The sequence below is a fragment of the Sphaeramia orbicularis genome, chromosome 10 (genome assembly GCF_902148855.1).
Source record: "Sphaeramia orbicularis chromosome 10, fSphaOr1.1, whole genome shotgun sequence".
Classification (NCBI taxonomy): domain Eukaryota; kingdom Metazoa; phylum Chordata; class Actinopteri; order Kurtiformes; family Apogonidae; genus Sphaeramia; species Sphaeramia orbicularis.
Window position 1 is genome coordinate 13122692 of NC_043966.1, and position 19904 is coordinate 13142595.

Genomic DNA, 19904 nt, shown 5'->3' on the forward strand with positions numbered 1-19904 from the left:
CTGTCTGGAAAAGAAATGTTGCTACGAGGGGTTAGAGTGGTCAAAAGACTCTGCCTCTAAAGATGACTGCACAGGCTGCCATGTTACAATATCTGTGAAGGGTTGCCAGGTTACAGTATCCATGAAAAGTGGAACAGAGGTAGGTCTCCGGGTTATTCAGTCACCACATCGGTGCGTAGGTCAAGAGTAATTCTCACCCATTGCAGTATAAATGAAACGGGTCAGGTCAAGGCGTAGGGGTGGCACAATGGGTGAGAAACCTGATCTAACAGCTGGAAAAGCTGCAGTTTAGATGATCAGTGTGAAGTGTAAAGAGCAGGAGTCACGAACCAAGAAGGCACTGGACAAGGTAGACACTTCAGTCATGTAGAAGAACACACCATGTATGATATAAGCTACATATCATCTGGTTTAATAAACGACTGAACGTTTATCCAAATCCAAAACTTGCCAATGACTCAAAATGTTTAGAATTATAAATAAATGGGAAAACAGGAGAAATCTTTAAGTAGCTGTTGTTGGCAGAGGAAGTAAAATCATGATGTTAAGACGGCAGACAAGTGGCTCCAATCTGATTTTCTTTTGCTTTTAAGAGACTCTGATCACTTCAGGACAGTGTGAACGGCTCAAATCACATCATGCTGGGACAACAGAAACAAATAATAATATTAGCTTTAATCCATCATTTTTACATCTGATGTCTCAATACAGATGTTCATTAATGTGCATTGTTCCTACCAAGTAAAGTAATAATAATAATAATAATAATAATAATAAAAATAATATATGGAATCAAATCTTTTCCATTGTAATTTGGGAAACTCATTTTTAGTAACGTGACCTGTCTGTCCAGTCAGATCAGAATTATTGGACTCGTCTACATTTGGCGCAATTGTGTACTACACTTAAAAGTAATGGTTTAGTTACATTATTCATGTTAGAGTGCCACCACTCCATCTTCATGCATGACCAAAAGTAGCAGCTAATGTTTAAAAAAAAAAAGAAGAAAAAAATAAAAAGATGATGGAGTCGTGTGTAGGTCAACGATCAAGGTATCTAAACAAAAGCACATTGGTGCATGTGTTCATTTTATCGTGCTTGAAGGGCAGCAAATCTGTCCTGTGGTGAGACATGTCTGTGGAAAATGGATCTCTTGCAAAAGTACATGTGATACAGAGGGTACCATGTTACTGGCAGAGTAAAGAGGCTTAAAGCAAAGCAAAGTGTTTAGGGCGTAAATGTTCAGCGTGGCAAAGAAAATCACTCCAAATGAGGCAAACCGAGACCTCAGCAGAACAAGAACCTCTAGCTGTGCATAATGTTACATTACCTGATCCTCACTACAGCGTGGATACAGGAGGAGGCAGGTGTGCATTTGTTACAACCTTGCAGGTTTTTTTTCTTCACACTTTACACAACAGGGAAATTCAAGATTTAAATGGATGAAAATGATGCACATATTCTGTGATGTATAATTATGCACTCGTCATACAATAACTATGAGCAAAGTGCTAACCAGCCTGATGTTCATGGTTGATGGAAAAACAAATGCCATTCTTCAACAGAAACCACACTGACATGAACAGGAGCACACTGCTACTGCGTCTTTGAGTACTTATAAAAGTGCTATATAAAACTGATGTATTATTATTATTATTATTATTATTATTATTACAGACAGACAGTCAGCCGTATTCTAATCTGTGGCCCTTTAGTTTTTCATTATTATTGTGATGTTGTCTGTATTCTTAATCTTAGGTGAATCTGCCATATCTAAAACTTGTAAAAGTCAGAATTCCATTGCAAAGACCATCCAACCTATTTTGATGGACACAAAGATCTTATAATAGCCACTTTTACACAGAGATCCTGGAAAATAGGTGAGATGGTGATCCCACCCTTTTTCCACCACTGACTGATTTCTACAGCCAAGCCAAAGGAGTAACAGAGGTGAGACAGGCTGGATTTTTACACAGCCAACCTGCATTTCGGAATCAAAGGGGCGGTGATGCAGTGCAGCGGAAAGTGTGACATATAACTTTAGCATCGGAAATACCCCGAGCATAGCGGTGTCGCTAACCTCTGCAGAGTCTTTCACCGCTTCACAGATGTTAGCATGGATAGAGTCCTCTGCCTGAAGTGACAACAGCTCATGGATCTCAGCATCTCCCCAGTTCAACATTTTTCTGATCGTGTTGATGTTTGTTTACTGTACACGGCCCTCGCTCATTTTTAAATCCCCCTGGCGTGGGGGTCGCACATGCAATACGTCATCAAAGATCACACCTTGGTTGCAGAACGAGAGGTGTTTCTTTTACATAGTGTTCCAGAATCATAATGCCACTTTTATGATGGCTCTGTTACAACCTCCAGAGGTGTTACCGAGGTGGGACCAAATGATCCACCATTTTGTTTACACAGACGTCGTTCCAGAATAAAGGTGAAATATTCCTGGAACAGAAGTGCTGTGTAAAAGGGACTATAAACAATGTTTGAAATGGTATCTCTGTAAATTGGGCTGATTTTCAATTATTTTTCCGTGTCCACTTATCTGTCCCCAGGTTGAGAATTATGGAAGCTTGACAACTATAGTTGTAAGTTTAAAAACACTCTGTCTACAGATTTAGGAGCATGGAGATCCATTCATGGAGCTTCCACCTCCAGACCCTCAGATGAATGACATGTACATAATAAGGACCATGTTTCTATCATGTCATCATCTTCCATCATCTTTCAGGTACCAGGATCTAACAATTTAACTCCACGGTTCTTCTGATTTGAACTCGATGGATAACACAACCTTCAGAAAGCTCTGTGTTTTGTTCCACAACAAACATGCAAGTAAACACGTTTCTTGTGGATTATACAGCTGTCACATGTCTTAGAATGGGAGGCTGACAATTAGAGACTTAAAGGAGACGACAGTGGTTGTCAAGGACGTTTAATGTCATCAAACTGAACACAGAGGCTCATCTCATCACTGTCTGCCTTTAAGCCTTTGTGTGTGATTCTTTACAAACTATTCTATTCATTAGTTTGATTAAGAGGATTAGTAAAAATGTTTACTCATGTTGTAAAATAATAACCCATGATCAGGACAACAAATGTCTCAGAAATCTAGAACAGTAGAACAATTATAATGGAAAAAATTCCAATTAAGTCAAAACAAACTGAAGCATTTTGTATATTTTAGGTCAGTGGTTCCTAACTGTTTTTTCCTTGGAGCACCCCCCCCCCCATTTTTCAGACATGGTGTTTTACACATATGACATTACACTGACAACAGGGTAAAAAAAAAACTGATGAATCATCTATCTGACCTGACGAGACTGTTACTCTGGCTGTGGGGGTCACAAAGTTTCAGGGGTCAAGAGGGCGTGGCTACTAAATGGCTTGATATTTTTAAATGCAGACAAAATATGTTTTGAGTGGGTTCATACAGGCTTTTGGTTTTCTTAATGGGTATATAAGTATTTTTTTCTGTAACACCCACAAATAGAATTTTCACACCCAGGTTAAGAACCACTGTTTTAGATGACAATATAAATAAATGAAAAATACAAATGTTTTTGGCAATAATATTAATTTATTAATTCGCTTATTCATTTTCTGTAACTGTTTAATCTTAATGTGTTGGAAGGTTGTATTATGTCATTTTACATAATTGTTTTGCATCCCAACACCCTGTCAGAAATGAGACAATAGAAATGACTAAAATCTCATGGGTTTTCCTATACATGTCTGTATTGGAACTCAACTGCATCTTCTGTCTGAATGGATTCAAATATGCAAATTGAAGTATTTATGAAACATTAGCACTGATATTCCCTTCACTTCAGCCAGAAAACAAATCATTTTCATATAGTTGTTTTTTTCCATCAGAAACAGTGACATGTTGTGGAGGTGCAGCCTAAAACTGTGAACCTGCTTCCTTAATAAAGTGCTCTTTTATACAACGTCCATGTAAAAGGAAGAAAAGAAGAGCAAGACTAAATGTTAAAGACATTTCTTTGCTTGGGTAACACTTGTATATTTCCAGTAGGAACCCAAACCAAAAAGAAATAATTTCTCTAAGCTTTCTCACTAAGCCTCATTATATGAGAATCTGACAAATTACAGTTTTTAAATCCTCACAGGAGAGAATAATTTCAATGTAAAATCTTTACTTTGGAGTGCACTAATGGTGTCAAAAGACTTAACGGTACTTTGTAACCTTGAGCACTTTTCAATACATTTAGCACATAAAACCCTCCGGTCTCATTTCTGGAAGCATCAGTCAGGCTTATTTATTTATTTATTTATTTATTTACAACTTTGATTGCTAGCAGTATCTTCCAAAACACTGAAGTGCAACAGCTATGAATAGCCAAATGAGTTTCTGATGAACCACAGGTAGGATTTAAGGGAGATCTAATGCAGTTTTTACATCATCAATCAGCTGAATCTGGAACTCACTAGTATCAAGTGTATTAGTAAGCTTCTAAATTATTACTCAAGAAGAATATTTTAAGTGTAGGCTGGAGTGTGTTTCAAAAAGTGTAACACAAAGTTAAGATACAGAGTGGAAAAAGTTTTGACTGCACTCTGTAGTAACTGAGTTTGTGGATGAAGGATAACGTATTATTGTATCAAACTGGATCCAGGGGCCAAGAGAACATTGAAATGGATGTGACCTTACTCCATCAAATCAATCACCAACAATACAATTTACAGTGATGATAAATTGTTAAATGTTTGACAAAATGAGGCAAAAAAGAAAGAAAAACTATGTTTTGACTCTTCCAACCTTGAGATTTGTTGAAACAGATGGAGGCAGCTCTCTAAAAAACTTCACTTTTACAAAGGCATGAACAGGAAGGATCATTACTTTCTTTCCTGCGTTGGGTGTTGTGTATATAACTCCTCTGACGTTATATACATTGTTTGAAAATTGGACATGAACCCAGCTTTCCAATTTGGTCAGAAAATTACCTGGACAGCCTTCTGGGACTGGATGTCAACTATGAGCACTCGGTCCAAGGTTGGCTGAGTCGCATAAATAAACTTGTCCTTGACGTTGACCGCTGATGACCACACACATCTCTGGGTCGCCTCCCCTGTTGAACTGGGACAGACCTCCTCCTGCAAAAACAAAGCACAGACGTGCACTAAGTGTTTGTCATATCACAGCGAAAATACGTTTCATTAAAAAACAATTATCTTTTTCCAGTCGCTATTCTGTGTTGTTTACTGCTTGCGGTCTTATCACCTATGCTGATGAGAATTGCGTTATCTTGGCAACTTAGATAAATGAGCTTTTCAAGGTCCTGCAAAATCTCAGTAATCGCTCCCATTTGTTCACACATAATCCACAGAACAAAGCCTGCAGATGATCTGTGGTCGTTGAGCCTCCAGTCCTGGCAGCTCTTTCCTTCCTGGGCAATAGGAACCTTAGCCGTCCGTCCGTCCGTCTGTCTCTAGAGCTTTCCTCCCCTTCGCTGCCTCCCAGCCTTCCGAACCTCCAGGCTCTGCCCAGTCATCTGTTCAAACTCTGTGGGACGATTTAGGGAGCTGTTCAGCATCAAGGATGAATGAAGGGCTCCGCTATGGTGTGATGAACTCTTTTCCCCTTATTTACAGTCACAAAGGCAGCCGACTGACAGGTACCTGCCTAAAGGCCAGCTTTTCATAGTCGGAGGGAAATTAGGTACCGTATGAACGTCACTGAACTCGATCAAGAAAGAGGGAGCTACACTGATCTCACCTTTCATACTCACTCTGTCAATAAAGGCAGGACATTTACTTAAATACGCTCCATGTACAACAATAACATTTAGTGAGGATGACATTAACATATTTTCATTAACCCATAAAGACCCAAACAGTCACTGGTGACCAAAATCATGGACTGATGTAACTGTTTAATACCTGTTGATCCACTAGTCCTATCAATACATGTAAATAATTGGTGTAAAATGTAGTTTGTCGTCTGTTTATGGTCATCAGATCAGGCTCCGTAATGAACATGGAAACACCATCATCTTCTACAACGTTGATTTACCAGTAAAACCATTGGAGTTGGATCAATGACAGTGGTTGAAGATGCTTATTTAATGTTCAGTTAATGATATATTTTGCTGAAAGTCACTCTTCATTTTTCTCTGTTTCTGATATAATAACCCTCAATTTTAATCTGACTTTTTATGGACATCTACATAATCGGTAAACAAATATAGGAAAACACGATTTACACTGAGAAAAACAAGGAGGGTAATATTACAATCAATGGAGAGAAAAATTCATTTCAGAACTGCCACAAAAGTAGCATTGGGTCTTCATGGGTTAATAGTAATATAAAATGTTCCAATGTTCAACAGTTTCACTTAATTGCATTGATCTATGAAGGCTGTTTTGAACATTTGCATGCTTGTCCCTGTAGAGTCGGATGCAAGATGAACGTGTTTTGTATCTTATAGCTCTCATTTTCAAGACGTGACCAAAGAAATCCATTGTGATTTGCTGTAGTACACACAAAGAAGGCAGAAGGCATTATTTTGTTCCTTTTTCTCCAGTGACAATGGCTGACCACTCTATATGAGGGGAGTGTGTATTCCAGTTCCCATGTGTATGCCAGTGAATCAGAAAGTGTTTCATTGATCACGTGTCTTGAGAATGCACTTCTCTAAAGGGAGAAGCATGCACCCGGTATTAAACGTACATCACATCAAGAATTAATTAGGTTTAACTCAAACCGCCACAAAAGCAGCCCAGCAGACCCCCTCCCTGCTTCTGAAGAGACAGTCCTCCCCCTTGATAATGGAGCGTGTTACGAGTGAAAAGTAGTATCTATTGGTGAAACATGAGGGAGTTTATACATGACATAGAGCTACAGCAGATGTAAACTTCACTGGAGATTATCAGTAAGAATTCGTGAGTTACAGGTAAATCATGTGGCTGTGGTGGCGCAAAAGACGGCGTCATGACTGAATGTTTCTACGTTCTATGTAAGCTACAAAAAAATAAATAAATTACTTTAATGCTTCCACGAAGGAAAAAAAAAAAGAATCAGCCACTTTTCAGGCAGAACGCCATTATGTCCTAATGATTAAACACACACACCAACCTTGAACATAGCATGCTGAGTTCACAGTTCTGTGTGGGATTGGAAAATGTCAGACTGAATAAAAGTAACTGGAATTGGTACAATGACGCACGACTTGTTTTTTGTTTTTTTTTTTGCCATATATTCTACATTCCGCAATATTCATCCATCTAGGAAAGGTGTTGAATTCAAAACAAAGTTCATTTTAACCTTATGTTCTTACAGATTTTATTGAAAAGATGATAAATGTATCAAATGATCATTCATTCTATGTGAAATGATGTTAAAAAAAAAAAAAAAAAAAAAAAAAAAAGCAAGAATTTGTCCTGCATTGTTCAGCCTCATAACCATCTGTCAGTATTTTCAGTCTAAAACAAAGTTAGGAAAGTCAGCTTATGAAATTGATACTGCATTAGCTTTAGTCATCGTTGAGTCATTGGTGTTGAACCCCATAAGACCCTTACAGACCCACACTGTGGTCATTTCACACCACACGCTGTAAATACCTTACTTATTGCACCTTTAAGAGGTGTGAAATGGAACATCTGATGCCCAGCTGAGGGTGAGAATGGAGGCGGCTGTAATCCTCTGCGTTTGTGCGCTGCATATGTCTGTATGTGTGTGGGTGACAGCATGTATGTGATTTATGTAGTAACTGACAGCTTGTAAAGAGTGCAGAGGGATGTTTCCTTTTTTTCCCCTTTCTTATGGAAATGCCTACACTCTCCAGTTGCACAACAGTAGATATTTTCACGGAGTCACTAAAATCCTTATTGTGCGGCTCTGGAACCACGCCAGAGACAATATAGTACAACTGGGTATTTCATGCGCATGGTTGTGACATTCAAGAGGACATAATCTGCAGTGCATATATATTTGTGACAACATCAGTGTCTTTAGGGAAGAAGACAGTCGAAAACAGTAAAGCCGAAAAATCCATAAAACTACACCCTATTACACTCATTTCCTATTTACCATATGTATGCATATGTCGAAAAGTCATCTTTTGTACCAAGCGTTGATTATTATAACTTACAGTAAGCAATATCTGCCGAGAAAAACTAATGCAAAGCACAAATAAGCAGTTTTGTGCGTCCATTTCAGGCTCCGTGTACAGTATAGATGACATTTCCTCTGTACACCATTATAACCTCCCTGTAGTGCGTTTTGGACATGCACTGCAACCCTGAACTTAGGACGCAGAGGACCTTGATGTGAAAATGCAAATGTCCACATCAGTTGGAGGGACATTAGACAAATTGCTCCCTCATACATAGTCTCTGTAACATCCTATTGTCCTGGTCCTGTGTGTGAACTGGGCGGGTCACTGAGTATACATCGAATGGGTGTATTCATGACGCCACCATCATGTGACCAATGTGAAATAGAAAACAACAAGTGGTGTCAGGCAAACAAACCCCTCCCCTCGCATGTATTGTAGCTTATTTTGGCATCGATCCAGCTGATGTTATCATGTCTATGCATGTGCTGATGTCAGCATGTAAATTGCCTCTATATATGTGCCAAGTTGAAGTAAATTGAAACAAAATTGATGTTGTAGATGTGAAATTTTGCCTATTATAAGTAAATAGGCATATTAATTATCTCTACAGTCACAGAAAAAATTATTAGACCACCCCTTGTTTTCTTCAATTTCTTGTTCATTTTAATGCCTGGTACAACTAAAGGTACATTTGTTTGGACAAATATAATGAAGAGTTTAATTTAACAGCTGATATCTATCCATTTTCCATGGTTTTCTTGATAATAACCAAAATCACTTCAGTTCTTACATCAATATCTATGGCATTGTACTGACAAAAACAGTGCTTTTAGGCATTCCATGTTTTCTTTTCTGTCTGTTTTAGTCACATGATACACACAGGAGTTAGTACTTGACTGTATAACCATTGTTTTCGATGACTTGATAGTCTAATAATTTTTTTCCATGACTGTATATATGTACCAAGTTTGAAGTAAACTGAAACAATATTTATACTTTTACAGACATTTGTAATTCCACCCATTATAAGTAAATGGGAGAAGAAAAAAGATTTAAAAAATTCATAAAAAAATTTAACTTTGACCTAGTGTTCCCAAAATGTAATGAAATCTATTCTGGGTCACTGTCAATCAACCAACAGTTTGGCTGCTACACATATTTGAAATTACACCCATTATAAGTAAATGGGGGAAAAAAAAGATTTAAAAAATTCATAAAAAAATTTAACTTTGACCTAGTGTTCCCAAAATGTAATGAAATCTATTCTGGGTCACTGTCAATCTATAAACCAGATTTGGTATAAATCCAACCTATAGTTTTGCTGGTAGAGTGTTAACAAACCAAAAACACCCCTTGCCTCCTCTTCGGGGGGCGGGGTAACCAACCAAGGATGAAAAAACAGGGTAATCTGCACCAAGACACCAAAAACAAACATCTAAAAGCAGAGAGCAGTTCAAATAACAGTGGTACAGGTGTCAGTGCAACAAACCAGACATCATTCTGTGATGGGCTGTAAACACAACACTGCTATTTCCTCTGTGTACGTTTTACATCATGTCCTGCCTCCTGCACGATTTACTCAGGGGTCACACAACCCCCCCTCCCTCCTCAAACCAAACAACATATTTCCAATGAGAATGTGTCTGCCACGGACAATCTCCTGTTGTGTACTACAAGTGTGAAAGGGCAGCAGGTCATATGAGAAAACAGTTAAGGTTTAAATAATAGAACAGAACAATACAGTCGTAGTTTCCGTATTTTCCACACTCTCAGTAGCAGCGAGAAAAACATGGATGTTACCTTTCAGTCTGCCTGCAGAGAAAAGCAAAATACATGCAGTAAAATACAGAGGAAAGTGCTTATAGCAGGGGTTTCCAAAGTTTTTCTGCATCAGAGATGAAGTTGGTGTCTTCCTCGGACATAAACTTATAGAATTATTGCAAGAATCTGTCAGAAATTGCCATAAACTGCTAACAAAGAGTACAACAAACAGCAACTTTTGACTTCTACAAATCTACCAGGCAAGCATATTTTTAATGGCTAAAATGTGAAGTATTTCCAAGGCTGGGTAAAATATTCCATACCACCAATACCTTCAATAACAATTCATAAGTGATACATTTTTTTTTTTTTTAACTATATGTTTGCATATAGACAAATAGAAACAACACAGCACAAACCTTACAGTTTACAGTCGCGGAAAAAAATATTAGACCATCAAAAGTCATCAAAAACAATGGTTATGCCATCAAGTACTAACTCCTGTGTGTATCATATGACTAAAACAGACAGAAAAGAAAACATGGAATGCCTAAAAGCACTGTTTTTGTCAGTACAATGCCATAGATATTGTAAAAACTGAAGTGATTTTGGTTATTATCAAGAAAACATGGAGAATGTCTAGATATCAGCTCTTAAATTAAAGTCTTATGAGCTATTTTTGTTGTTATCATTATATTTGTCCAAACAAATGTACCTTTAGGTCTACCCGGCATTAAAATGAACAAGAAACTGACAAAAAAAAAACAAGGGTGGTCTAATATTTTTTTCCACGACTATATATTCAAGACAATTATACCTTCATAAATATAAATCTATTTACTAAAATGTGATTTAGATGAAGTTGTCAAAGCTATTTACTGCAACTTAAAGTGACATTAATTAAAATGAAACCAACACCCAGACCGACCTTGGAATGACTTTAGTGCTTAGAATATTTAACAACGCTGCAGTAAATCAACTCGAAAATGATCCCAGAGTAGAAAGTAGTTAAAGCCTTGGTGCCGATGGACATCACTGTGTTTCTTGAATATTGTATGTATCACAGTAAACAGCCTTTAAAGTAGTGAAGTACGATGTAATAGTTGTGTGATTACCATAAACTTATCAATCAGAGCTCCTGTGCGCCACACAGGCAGCATGTGTTCACGGAACAAACCTCCCAAACAGCACTGGAACTGGCATCGCAGAGCTCCCAGTGATTGATATCCTAATACAAATACACTCTCAGAGGAACACTTTCCTGATTGTTGTGCATTCATGGCATCGCTTTATGTATAACAGCCATCAAATCAGCATGGGCTCCTGGATGAAAAGCAGCTCTGAGGAAAGCGTCCGTTGGAGAACACATGTAAATCTAACAGGTATCTATCAGCGACCTGCTTTGAATATTTTTCTGCTTGGAGGCTTTAGTGATAAACAGTGATTCATTGGGGAAGAAGGTTGTAAAGAGTCTGCCGGGAGGTGAAACCCCTTCTGCTGTAGCATGTGGTAGGTCATTGGATTAAATTAAACACTGGTTGAACACAGCGGGGGGTCCATGGGGCTTTGTGTTTTGTTTTGTAGCGAGCAGTAGAACATGTGTGACTATCAATAACCACTTTAAAGCTCCTCACATCGATAGTTTTATATTAACAATGGAAAAAAAAAATGACTGTGTAATATAAAGGGGTCGTTCATAGTGACAAACCCACAGGGAAATAACGTCTGGAGTTCTTCTGTTCTCTTCAGCTTTGTGGACTCAATGCACTCATTTTACAGCCAACTTTTTGATCCAAGCTGAGCATTTTTTCTGCAAGAAAACTTCTTAGAAATTCCAAACAGCAGGCAAGCAACGAGCTAAGTACCACTGTAGCATTTAGCAGCTACAGAGCAACATGTTTGGGTTTTTATTGTTGTTTTTTCTCCTCCTGTATATTTTCTGTTTTTGAGACTATTACACTGATATTCATTACAAAGCAATAAATACAAATATCTGCTGCTAATGTCAGTTTATGCAAGATGTAAACAGTATATGAATACCATATTTACAGTGTCATGTAAACAATAACATTGTAAACAATTGGTGCCAGGCACGTATTTCACCCATTATGAGTAAATAGGAAGATTAAAAAAATGTAATGACATCTATTTTGGGTTACTGGCCATCTATAAACCCAATTTGGTATGAACTGAACCAATAGTTTTGCTGCTAAAGTGTTAACAAACAAACAAGTGCCAGGCACAACAAACCCTGGCCCTCGCATCTATTGTTGCTTATTTTTGCACCGATCCAGCTGATGTCATCATGTCTGTGTGTGCTGATGTCAGCATATCAATTGCCTCTATATATGTGCCAAGTTCGAAGTATTTTTAAACAAAATTGATGTTTTTGTAGGCATTTGAATTTCACCCATTATAAGTAAATGGGAGGGGGAAAAAAAAAAAAAAATCATAAAAATTTTTAACTTTGACCTATTTTTCCCAAAATATAATGACACCTATTCTGGGTCACTGGCAATCTATAAACCAAATCTAGTATGATTTCAACCAAAAGTTTTGCTGCTAAAGTGTTAACAAGCAAACAAACCGAATCAACCCCCGGAATCGGAGCGGGGGGGGGGGGGGGGGGTGTAATTACTGCTTCTGACTTGTGGTTAAAATCTTCTATTAGTGTGCAGTCATCAAAATATGCAAAAATGGAAATGTCTCAATGTTGATATTGGTGGTGAAATCAGTAAATAATAAAATCACCTGAATTTAACCAATTAGTTTGTATTTTTTATAGTTTGTATGATCTTTTCTAAACTCAATAGTACAGAATATGCCAGTGGCTTTGAAAACTCTGTGTTGTGGCAGTTTTACAGCATCATTAAGTCCAAACAACATTCCATGACAGATTCGTGCAAATCTCAGATGACCGTCAATTAGACCTGCATATGAGGAAAATCTGTGATCTGGAACAATATTACTGACTATGACTTTGACAGTAAAACTTGCAATTAACAGAATATAGAAAACAAACAAACAAAAGGAGCATGCATATTAGCCGTACAGGTCTTTGAGCTTTTACAGGGATGTTTCTAACACAGACAGACAAACCTCAAACACCTTGTATCTGCTGAATAAAAGAATAAAATCACTGCCAAACTGACACCAATTAATCTGAGAGGAGCCGACGGGAAGACAGGGAGGGCTTCATCGAATTGGTCAAATGTTTGCATAAATAAAATTCTTTTTCTTTAGGGCAGACTTGTGTGATTTATTTATCATACATGTTCATATCATGATGACGGTGGGATTAGATTTATTGTTCAGTGCTTCTAACAAGATGAGTCTGTAATGTCATTATTTGTCTGGAAGGTGCTTAAGGACAAATACACCAGGGTTCAAATGATATCTGTGTTCTCTTATCTGAGCTGGTGGTGTGGTAGTTTGAGGCAGTGTCCTCTAAGTTCACAAAGGCAAAGCCTGTTTTTCCAGAGCAGAAAATCCCAGTGCAAAGTATATTGACTGCTAATGATTGATTTCAGCAGTCGGTACTAGGTCAGGCAACAGGACACATCAAATGTTGCCTTTCGAGGCCAATGAATTATGAATTAAATTGTGAGTCACACACCACAACAACCTGCTACTGGCAAACCGAAACGATTCCCTTTCCTGTCAAAAGGAAATATCTGTGTATGTGTGGATGGGGGTGTCGCGCAGTTCTGGGATTTGTAGGAATTAAAACTGTGCATTTATTTTCACAGATTTTTAGGCTATTGCAATGTCTATCTACCCTGGGTTTGTGGAAAACTTAGACCTGCAGTATTTAAGTTCAGATAATTATGGATGAATATTATAATACCTATGAAAATTTAGAAAGGCAGGAGCAACTAATGAATAGAAAACAACCCAAAAAGCTTAAGTCTGTAAGATTTAGAGAGCTGTAGGGGATGATTCATAGAGATAATGACATCACAGTGATGGTTTTATCTGTGGTGGGAGCAGAGCAGATCATCTACCCTGGAATCATCTACTCTGGGGTGGTTTCTCCTGGACCAGACTCTGTGAAGGTCCATCATACTACAGTCATGGAAAAAATTATTAGACCACCCTTGTTTTCTTTAATTTCTTGTTCATTTTAATGCCTGGTACAACTAAAGGTACATTTGTTTGGTCAAATATAATAACAACAAAAATAGCTCATAAGAGTTTAATGTCACAGCTGATATCTATTCATTTTCCATGGTTTTCTTGATAATAACCAAAATGACTTAAATTCTTACATCAATATCTATGGCATTGTACTGACAAAAACACTGCTTTTAGACATTCCTTGTTTTCTTTTCGGTCTGTTTTAGTCACATGATACACACAGGAGTTAGTACTTGATTGCATAACCATTGTTTTTAATGACTTTGAATGGTCTAATAATTTTTTCAGTGACTATATGTATATATAAATATATATATATATATATATATATATATATATATATATATATATATATATAGAGAGAGAGAGAGAGAGAGAGAGAGAGAGAGAGAGAGAGAGAGAGAGAGAGAGAGAGAGAGAGCATATATTATACACAAAGTAAGCAATAAGCAGTCAGCAAAGAAACAATTTTTTTTAAAAATAGCGTAAAAAATCAACATTGGAATGCATGACTTGATTTAACAGTGAAGGTGATGGCATTTCCACGTGTATTATGCAAATTGTAGGGATTTGGAGTAAACAGCTGTGTTTCCTTAAAAACATCAATTAAATGATCAATGAGGACAATTGAAAGAAATAGCTTTGATTTACTAGAGAGCATAAAGAGTGGACTGTGTTTCAGTGGAAAAGGTCATGTGGTCTGATGAGTCCAGACTGACCCTGTTCCAGAGTCATACACCCATCACAGTGAGAAAAGAGGTGGATGAAGTGATTACCCATCATGCCTAGTGCCTGCAGTACAAGCCTGTGGGGGTAGTGTTGTGGTCTGAGGTCAGTTCAGTTGGTCAGGTCTTGGTTCAGCAAAGTTACATGTCCATAAAATGAAGTCAGTTGATCCTGAATATACTGAATGACCAGATCTGAATATCTGTGGATTTTTTTCTTCGCTGATGACACAAATGTATTCAGAAATGACAATACCAGAATTAATCAGGATCGGATTGTTGAAGAGTGGTTCAGAGAACATCAGTGGTAATTTTCACATATGGATGAGAGTCTATACCTGAACCCCCTTGAGAATCTTTGGGATTTGATGGAAAAGACTTTACTTAGTGGTACTAGTCTTAGTGCGTTACCCAGTGGTCCTACATATTTGAAATTTCAAAATTCCATACTTTTTCCAGACCCTAATTTCCTGATATCTTGGTTAAAAAAAACAATTCCAACCAGCCAACCAGTCTTTATATTTGGGATCTATGAGTTAGTCGTCAGAGAATTTACATCTACCCATTATGGGTTCTGACAGCGATCATTCAAGGCATGTTGAATAGCTTGCTCATGAACAGTGTGTGAACATCACCTGTCCGTCGAAGCAGCAGTGAAACTTGACAACACCTGGGCGGGCCTTAAAATGGGTTGGAGGAGGATAAGAGCAGAAGGCTGGGCATTCAACTTGTCAATCTGCCCAAATTTTTCCGGGGATGCGTATCCTACTATATGTGCTCTCACACAAACATTTTAGCTGCGCTAGCAAGAGCCTTAGAAAAACTGATTGATCCATTCCTTTTTTAGATATTGATAATTTTATGTTTTAGAAAATAGAACAGTGGTAACAGTCTTGGAAACATGAATATGTTTCCATACATTTGTTTCCATTTTCCATACTTTTCCAGACCTGGAAATTTATAAAATCAAATTCCATACTTTCCATACTTGTGTAGGAACCCTGGTTACCATCACGTGCTATGTTTGAGTGTGGACTGATTTATTCCTCTCTGAGCTATAAAGTCCAGAACAGACGAAAACCCAAACACTGGGTCTAAAGGACGGCCTTGCACATTTTTATTGGCCACCACAGGAGACGATGCAGAGAATATTCATTTGGCAATAATCTGCAACTTCTCTACTAAATGCCACTAAATATTAGAGTAATTACCTCTTTGACAGAATGTTTTTAAAGGTTCAGTGTGTTGGTCAACACGGTAATTTGGCTGAAGTCCAGAACGACTGAGGTGCTGCACCTTCTTATAACGGTTTTGAAACCCCTGCTTCAAACAAAATATTAGTGTGAGCTAAAAATGGTTTATTCTGCTAAACAACTCACCTGCAGAGCCAGCAGCCTCTCATTGGGCTTAATATGTCGCTGTATTTCACAGGCCACAGGTTGAATGACTTTAATTCCATCTTCATAGAAAACATAGAACATGTTGCCAATGCCAAGACCTGGAAGCAGAGAAAAAGAAAAAGCATTGCTTTATACCTGAAATGGGTTTGGAGACTGCACAGCATGAACATTTGCAACGGAAATAAGCCTACAACACTGTTATCTATTTTCAAAGCATCAAATCATTTAATCCCTCTCACCACAGTTCAGTAACCCTATTACAAAAATTCAATTAACTTAGTTTAATGAATGCAATAGGAGAGCTGATGGAGTCTAGACGTACCTTCTTCTCGCCACAAAATGTTTGCCACTGTGAGGGAGAAAAAAGCGGAAAGCATGGTTGAAAATAAATGCAAGAATCAATAGGGTCCCTTTGTGAGAGCAAAAGACACAAACAGTAAGTCTTGTTGAGGCAAAGAGGAAAGCAGACTGCATGAAAGTTTTATGGAAACCGTCTCTCTGACACCTAGCGCAACAAACAATCGATAGAGCCCTCTGCTTGGAAATAATTTGATACCGAACACTGGAAAATGGAGTGCAGTCAACAAACTACAACTACAGTAAAACAGTTTATGATTTTATAGATGCTGCAACTCAAGTGAGCGTATGCGTACAGATGTGGAATAAGTCCCAAAAAATAATCCAACACATCAGATTTTATCGATCAATATGAGTTTTGTGAGTAAGCACTCTTAGACGCCCATGAGTAGTCGGCAGGTTTCAGGCTCTGATGATTATCATAAGTCATTAGGAAGGATTATGGGGCTCCTTCTGTACCAGTTTTGGATTCTCTAACAGGTAATTTCTCATTAAATTCACTTAGATGTGACTAATGACCTGAAATATGGATTGAAAGTCACATAAGAGCTTTGGCGAGTTAATGGACAGTCTAAAACACAAACCAGCTGCTAGCTCTTGAAGCGTTTAAAGAGAACATATGCCATTACTTTAAATCATATAAGGCCTGATATGCTAACGAAGAAGAAGAGGTAATTTTCCGTGCATATGTCGGACTGAATTCTGCCGCTCAGTTATTATACTCCAACCCTTGGCCGCTACATCTACCCTCTCACACTTGCTTTTTTAACTATGACCTTCTCCCTCATTGTTCATCTGTCCCCAGCCTTCCCTCTGCTTCCATTCCATCTCCCATTTTCAGGCATTTTCAGTCTACAAACCAATCTCCCGCCCAATTCACATCCGATTCTAATCTCACCTCTATTGCAATACTCATTCCCTCAGCTTCTGCTCGGGTGGATAGATGCAGAGAAAGAAAAGGGGGGAGACAAAGCCAACTAGACACTGCCGTGCCGTTAGTCAGCCTTAATCTTTCAAAAGTGCTTTGTCAAGTGTTTCGCTGCGCACTCTTGCATACCTTTTAGCTCATTAAAAGTTGGACAAAAGGTCTCGTCTACAGATACAGGGACAAGAAAGGGAAGGAAGGCAAGGACAAAACAAAAAAAGGAGAAACAATACAATTTATTTGAGATGTGCCAAAAATGGAAAATGGGGAAAATGGAAAAGAGGAGTTGAGATGAGATCTTGCGTGCCCAGGTCTTTTCCAATAGCCCACGGTATTGATGCTATTCATCACTTGGCAGAAAGACTGTGGCTGCTCTGCGCATACAAGAGGCCCATACATCAACTTCATCATCCATATAACAAAACAAGCTGGCTGCCACTGTAGGCGATGAGTTCACTCTTTTTGGCCGTAATAACTGTGTTTCCACTGGGCTCCAGACATCGGGAACGGCATGCTTGTGAACTGGCCTGGACTCTGCAGTTCCTACCCGTCAGCAAGGTTACATAAATTCAATTTGTTTACAAGAGCATGCCGCTGCGACAGTGGGCCAAACAGCCTGTGGTGCTCACCATAGTGGCATGGCGGAAGACAGCGACTGCATAATATCGGTAGAGTAATTGGGTCAGAGTTGATGCAAATGCAAAATGTAGCCGAGGAAGACGGCCCTGGGTCTCGAGGCCTTTTTGGCTCTTCCCATGGATTATATCAGAAGTTTCCAGGAAAACTGTAAACCCTGCAGTCTGTTTAGGTTTAATTACACGCTGTAGAAAAATACTTTACTATTGACGAGCTGAAAGTGTTGTGACAAGTAGAGGCCCCGCAATACTGGAGCAAGTTTTAATGAGGAACTAAAACGGAGACGCTTCTTAAACAGACAGAAAAATCTTTATTACCTCCTTCTCCTTTTTACTTTGTTTCTTGTTGTAATGGAACAAATGACCTTTCAGTTCGATGAGTAACAACATGCAGAGCAGGTACACCACATGTCCATTAGTCCAGCTATGCTAAAAAGATTCCAAACACACCTGCCAACACCCACTTACTGAACATCCAGGATCCGGGACTAAATGAAGACGCCTGAGAACCCCCTGTTTTGGTTCCTTGCCAAAGCATGTGAACCTCACTATCAGCAGAACTGTGTATATCAAGGAAATCTCAGTCCTTTTCTCTAAAATGCTTTTTATTTTCCAATACCATTCTCTCTCTTCCATTACTAACTCCAAATTTGCTGCCTCTAACGTCCTTTTTCCATTCTGCTTTTATTGATTCTCCATTAACAAAGGTGATCACCCTTGCACAGTTTTGTTTTGCTAATCAAAATTCAGTCATACTTGACTAAATTTTTTTAAATTTATTTATTTATTTATTTTTTAAAGAAAAAAACAGAGTAGCTCAGAAAAAGGCTGGATTCAGAAAGGGAAGAAAATGATGAATATGCTAAGAAGTTGAACCATGCACACAAAGAAAGGTTGAACAATTCACTGTCCAGCTTTAAGAATGTTGTTTTTATACCTTCCATTGCTCCACACTCAAACTGGGTTTAAGGAGATCACAAAATTGTTAAACTAGATAGACAGATTAGAGGTAAAACTCTTCTTTATACAGGGAGAGAGGCAGCTAGGAAGGGTGATTTAAAAGCAGAATATTTCCATGTATAACTCAAAGAGGACACCAACCGAGACTGGCTTCAGCTTTCAACTACTACAGCACATGATTAAAAAATATATATATGTGTGTTTCAGTGCTGTGTGTGTCTCCTCTCACTTCGTCTATCAGCATCATACAGTCATGACTCACCGATCATACACTACTTCTGACAGAGCGAGACATCTTTCAGCCTTAATATTATATCGATCAGACGGAGATAGGAAATTGTTCAGGTTTTTTTGGTCACTTTTGGTGGTTCTGTGTGTGAAATACAATTCAGTGAGCATGAACAACAAGAGCTACCTTCGACAGAAAGTCCAAAGCAATGAATTTACCAGCCAGGTAGAGTAAGGACACAGTGAAAATGACAAAACTCAATGTGCAAGAATTGGAGTCAGAAGCCCTAGCAGGACTGAAGGCTGTATCATCTCCTTAACAGGAAATGTATTTAAAAGACATAATCCTTGAGGAAAATCCCTGAGAGTTAGAGAGAAAAAAAAATACAAGTTCTTGGAGAAAAAGCAAAACTTTAGGAATATAACAAAATCTCCCTTAAATAACAGAAAGACACAGAACAACGCTGCGTAAAGGCTTGATTTAGTTTATTTGATCAAATTAGTAGAAGCTTTTGGATCCATATTATCACATGAACAATTTTTAACCCCTAAACATGTAGAGCTATTTTTGTGGTGACTTCAAAATGAAGTTTTCTCTACATCTTTTCATCTCGTCTCAATATACGTATGGTCAGTACAACTGTCCTGTCATTGAGGTAGATTTTCTACAGCGAGAAAATGCAACCAGGAGA

General features: G+C 38.2%; 1 protein-coding gene across 2 annotated transcripts in view; it reads right to left on the reverse strand.

Annotated features, from left to right (window-relative positions):
• Positions 1 to 19904, reverse strand: part of fstl5 (follistatin-like 5) — a 339290-nt gene that overhangs the window by 25135 nt on the left and 294251 nt on the right. For both annotated transcript variants that reach the window (XM_030146006.1, XM_030146007.1), the window contains 3 exons: positions 16430 to 16456; positions 16087 to 16205; positions 4972 to 5121 (listed from right to left, as the gene is read on the reverse strand). In XM_030146006.1, coding sequence (XP_030001866.1) covers positions 4972 to 5121; positions 16087 to 16205; positions 16430 to 16456 — 296 coding nt within the window. The remainder of the gene's footprint in view (positions 1 to 4971; positions 5122 to 16086; positions 16206 to 16429; positions 16457 to 19904) is intronic.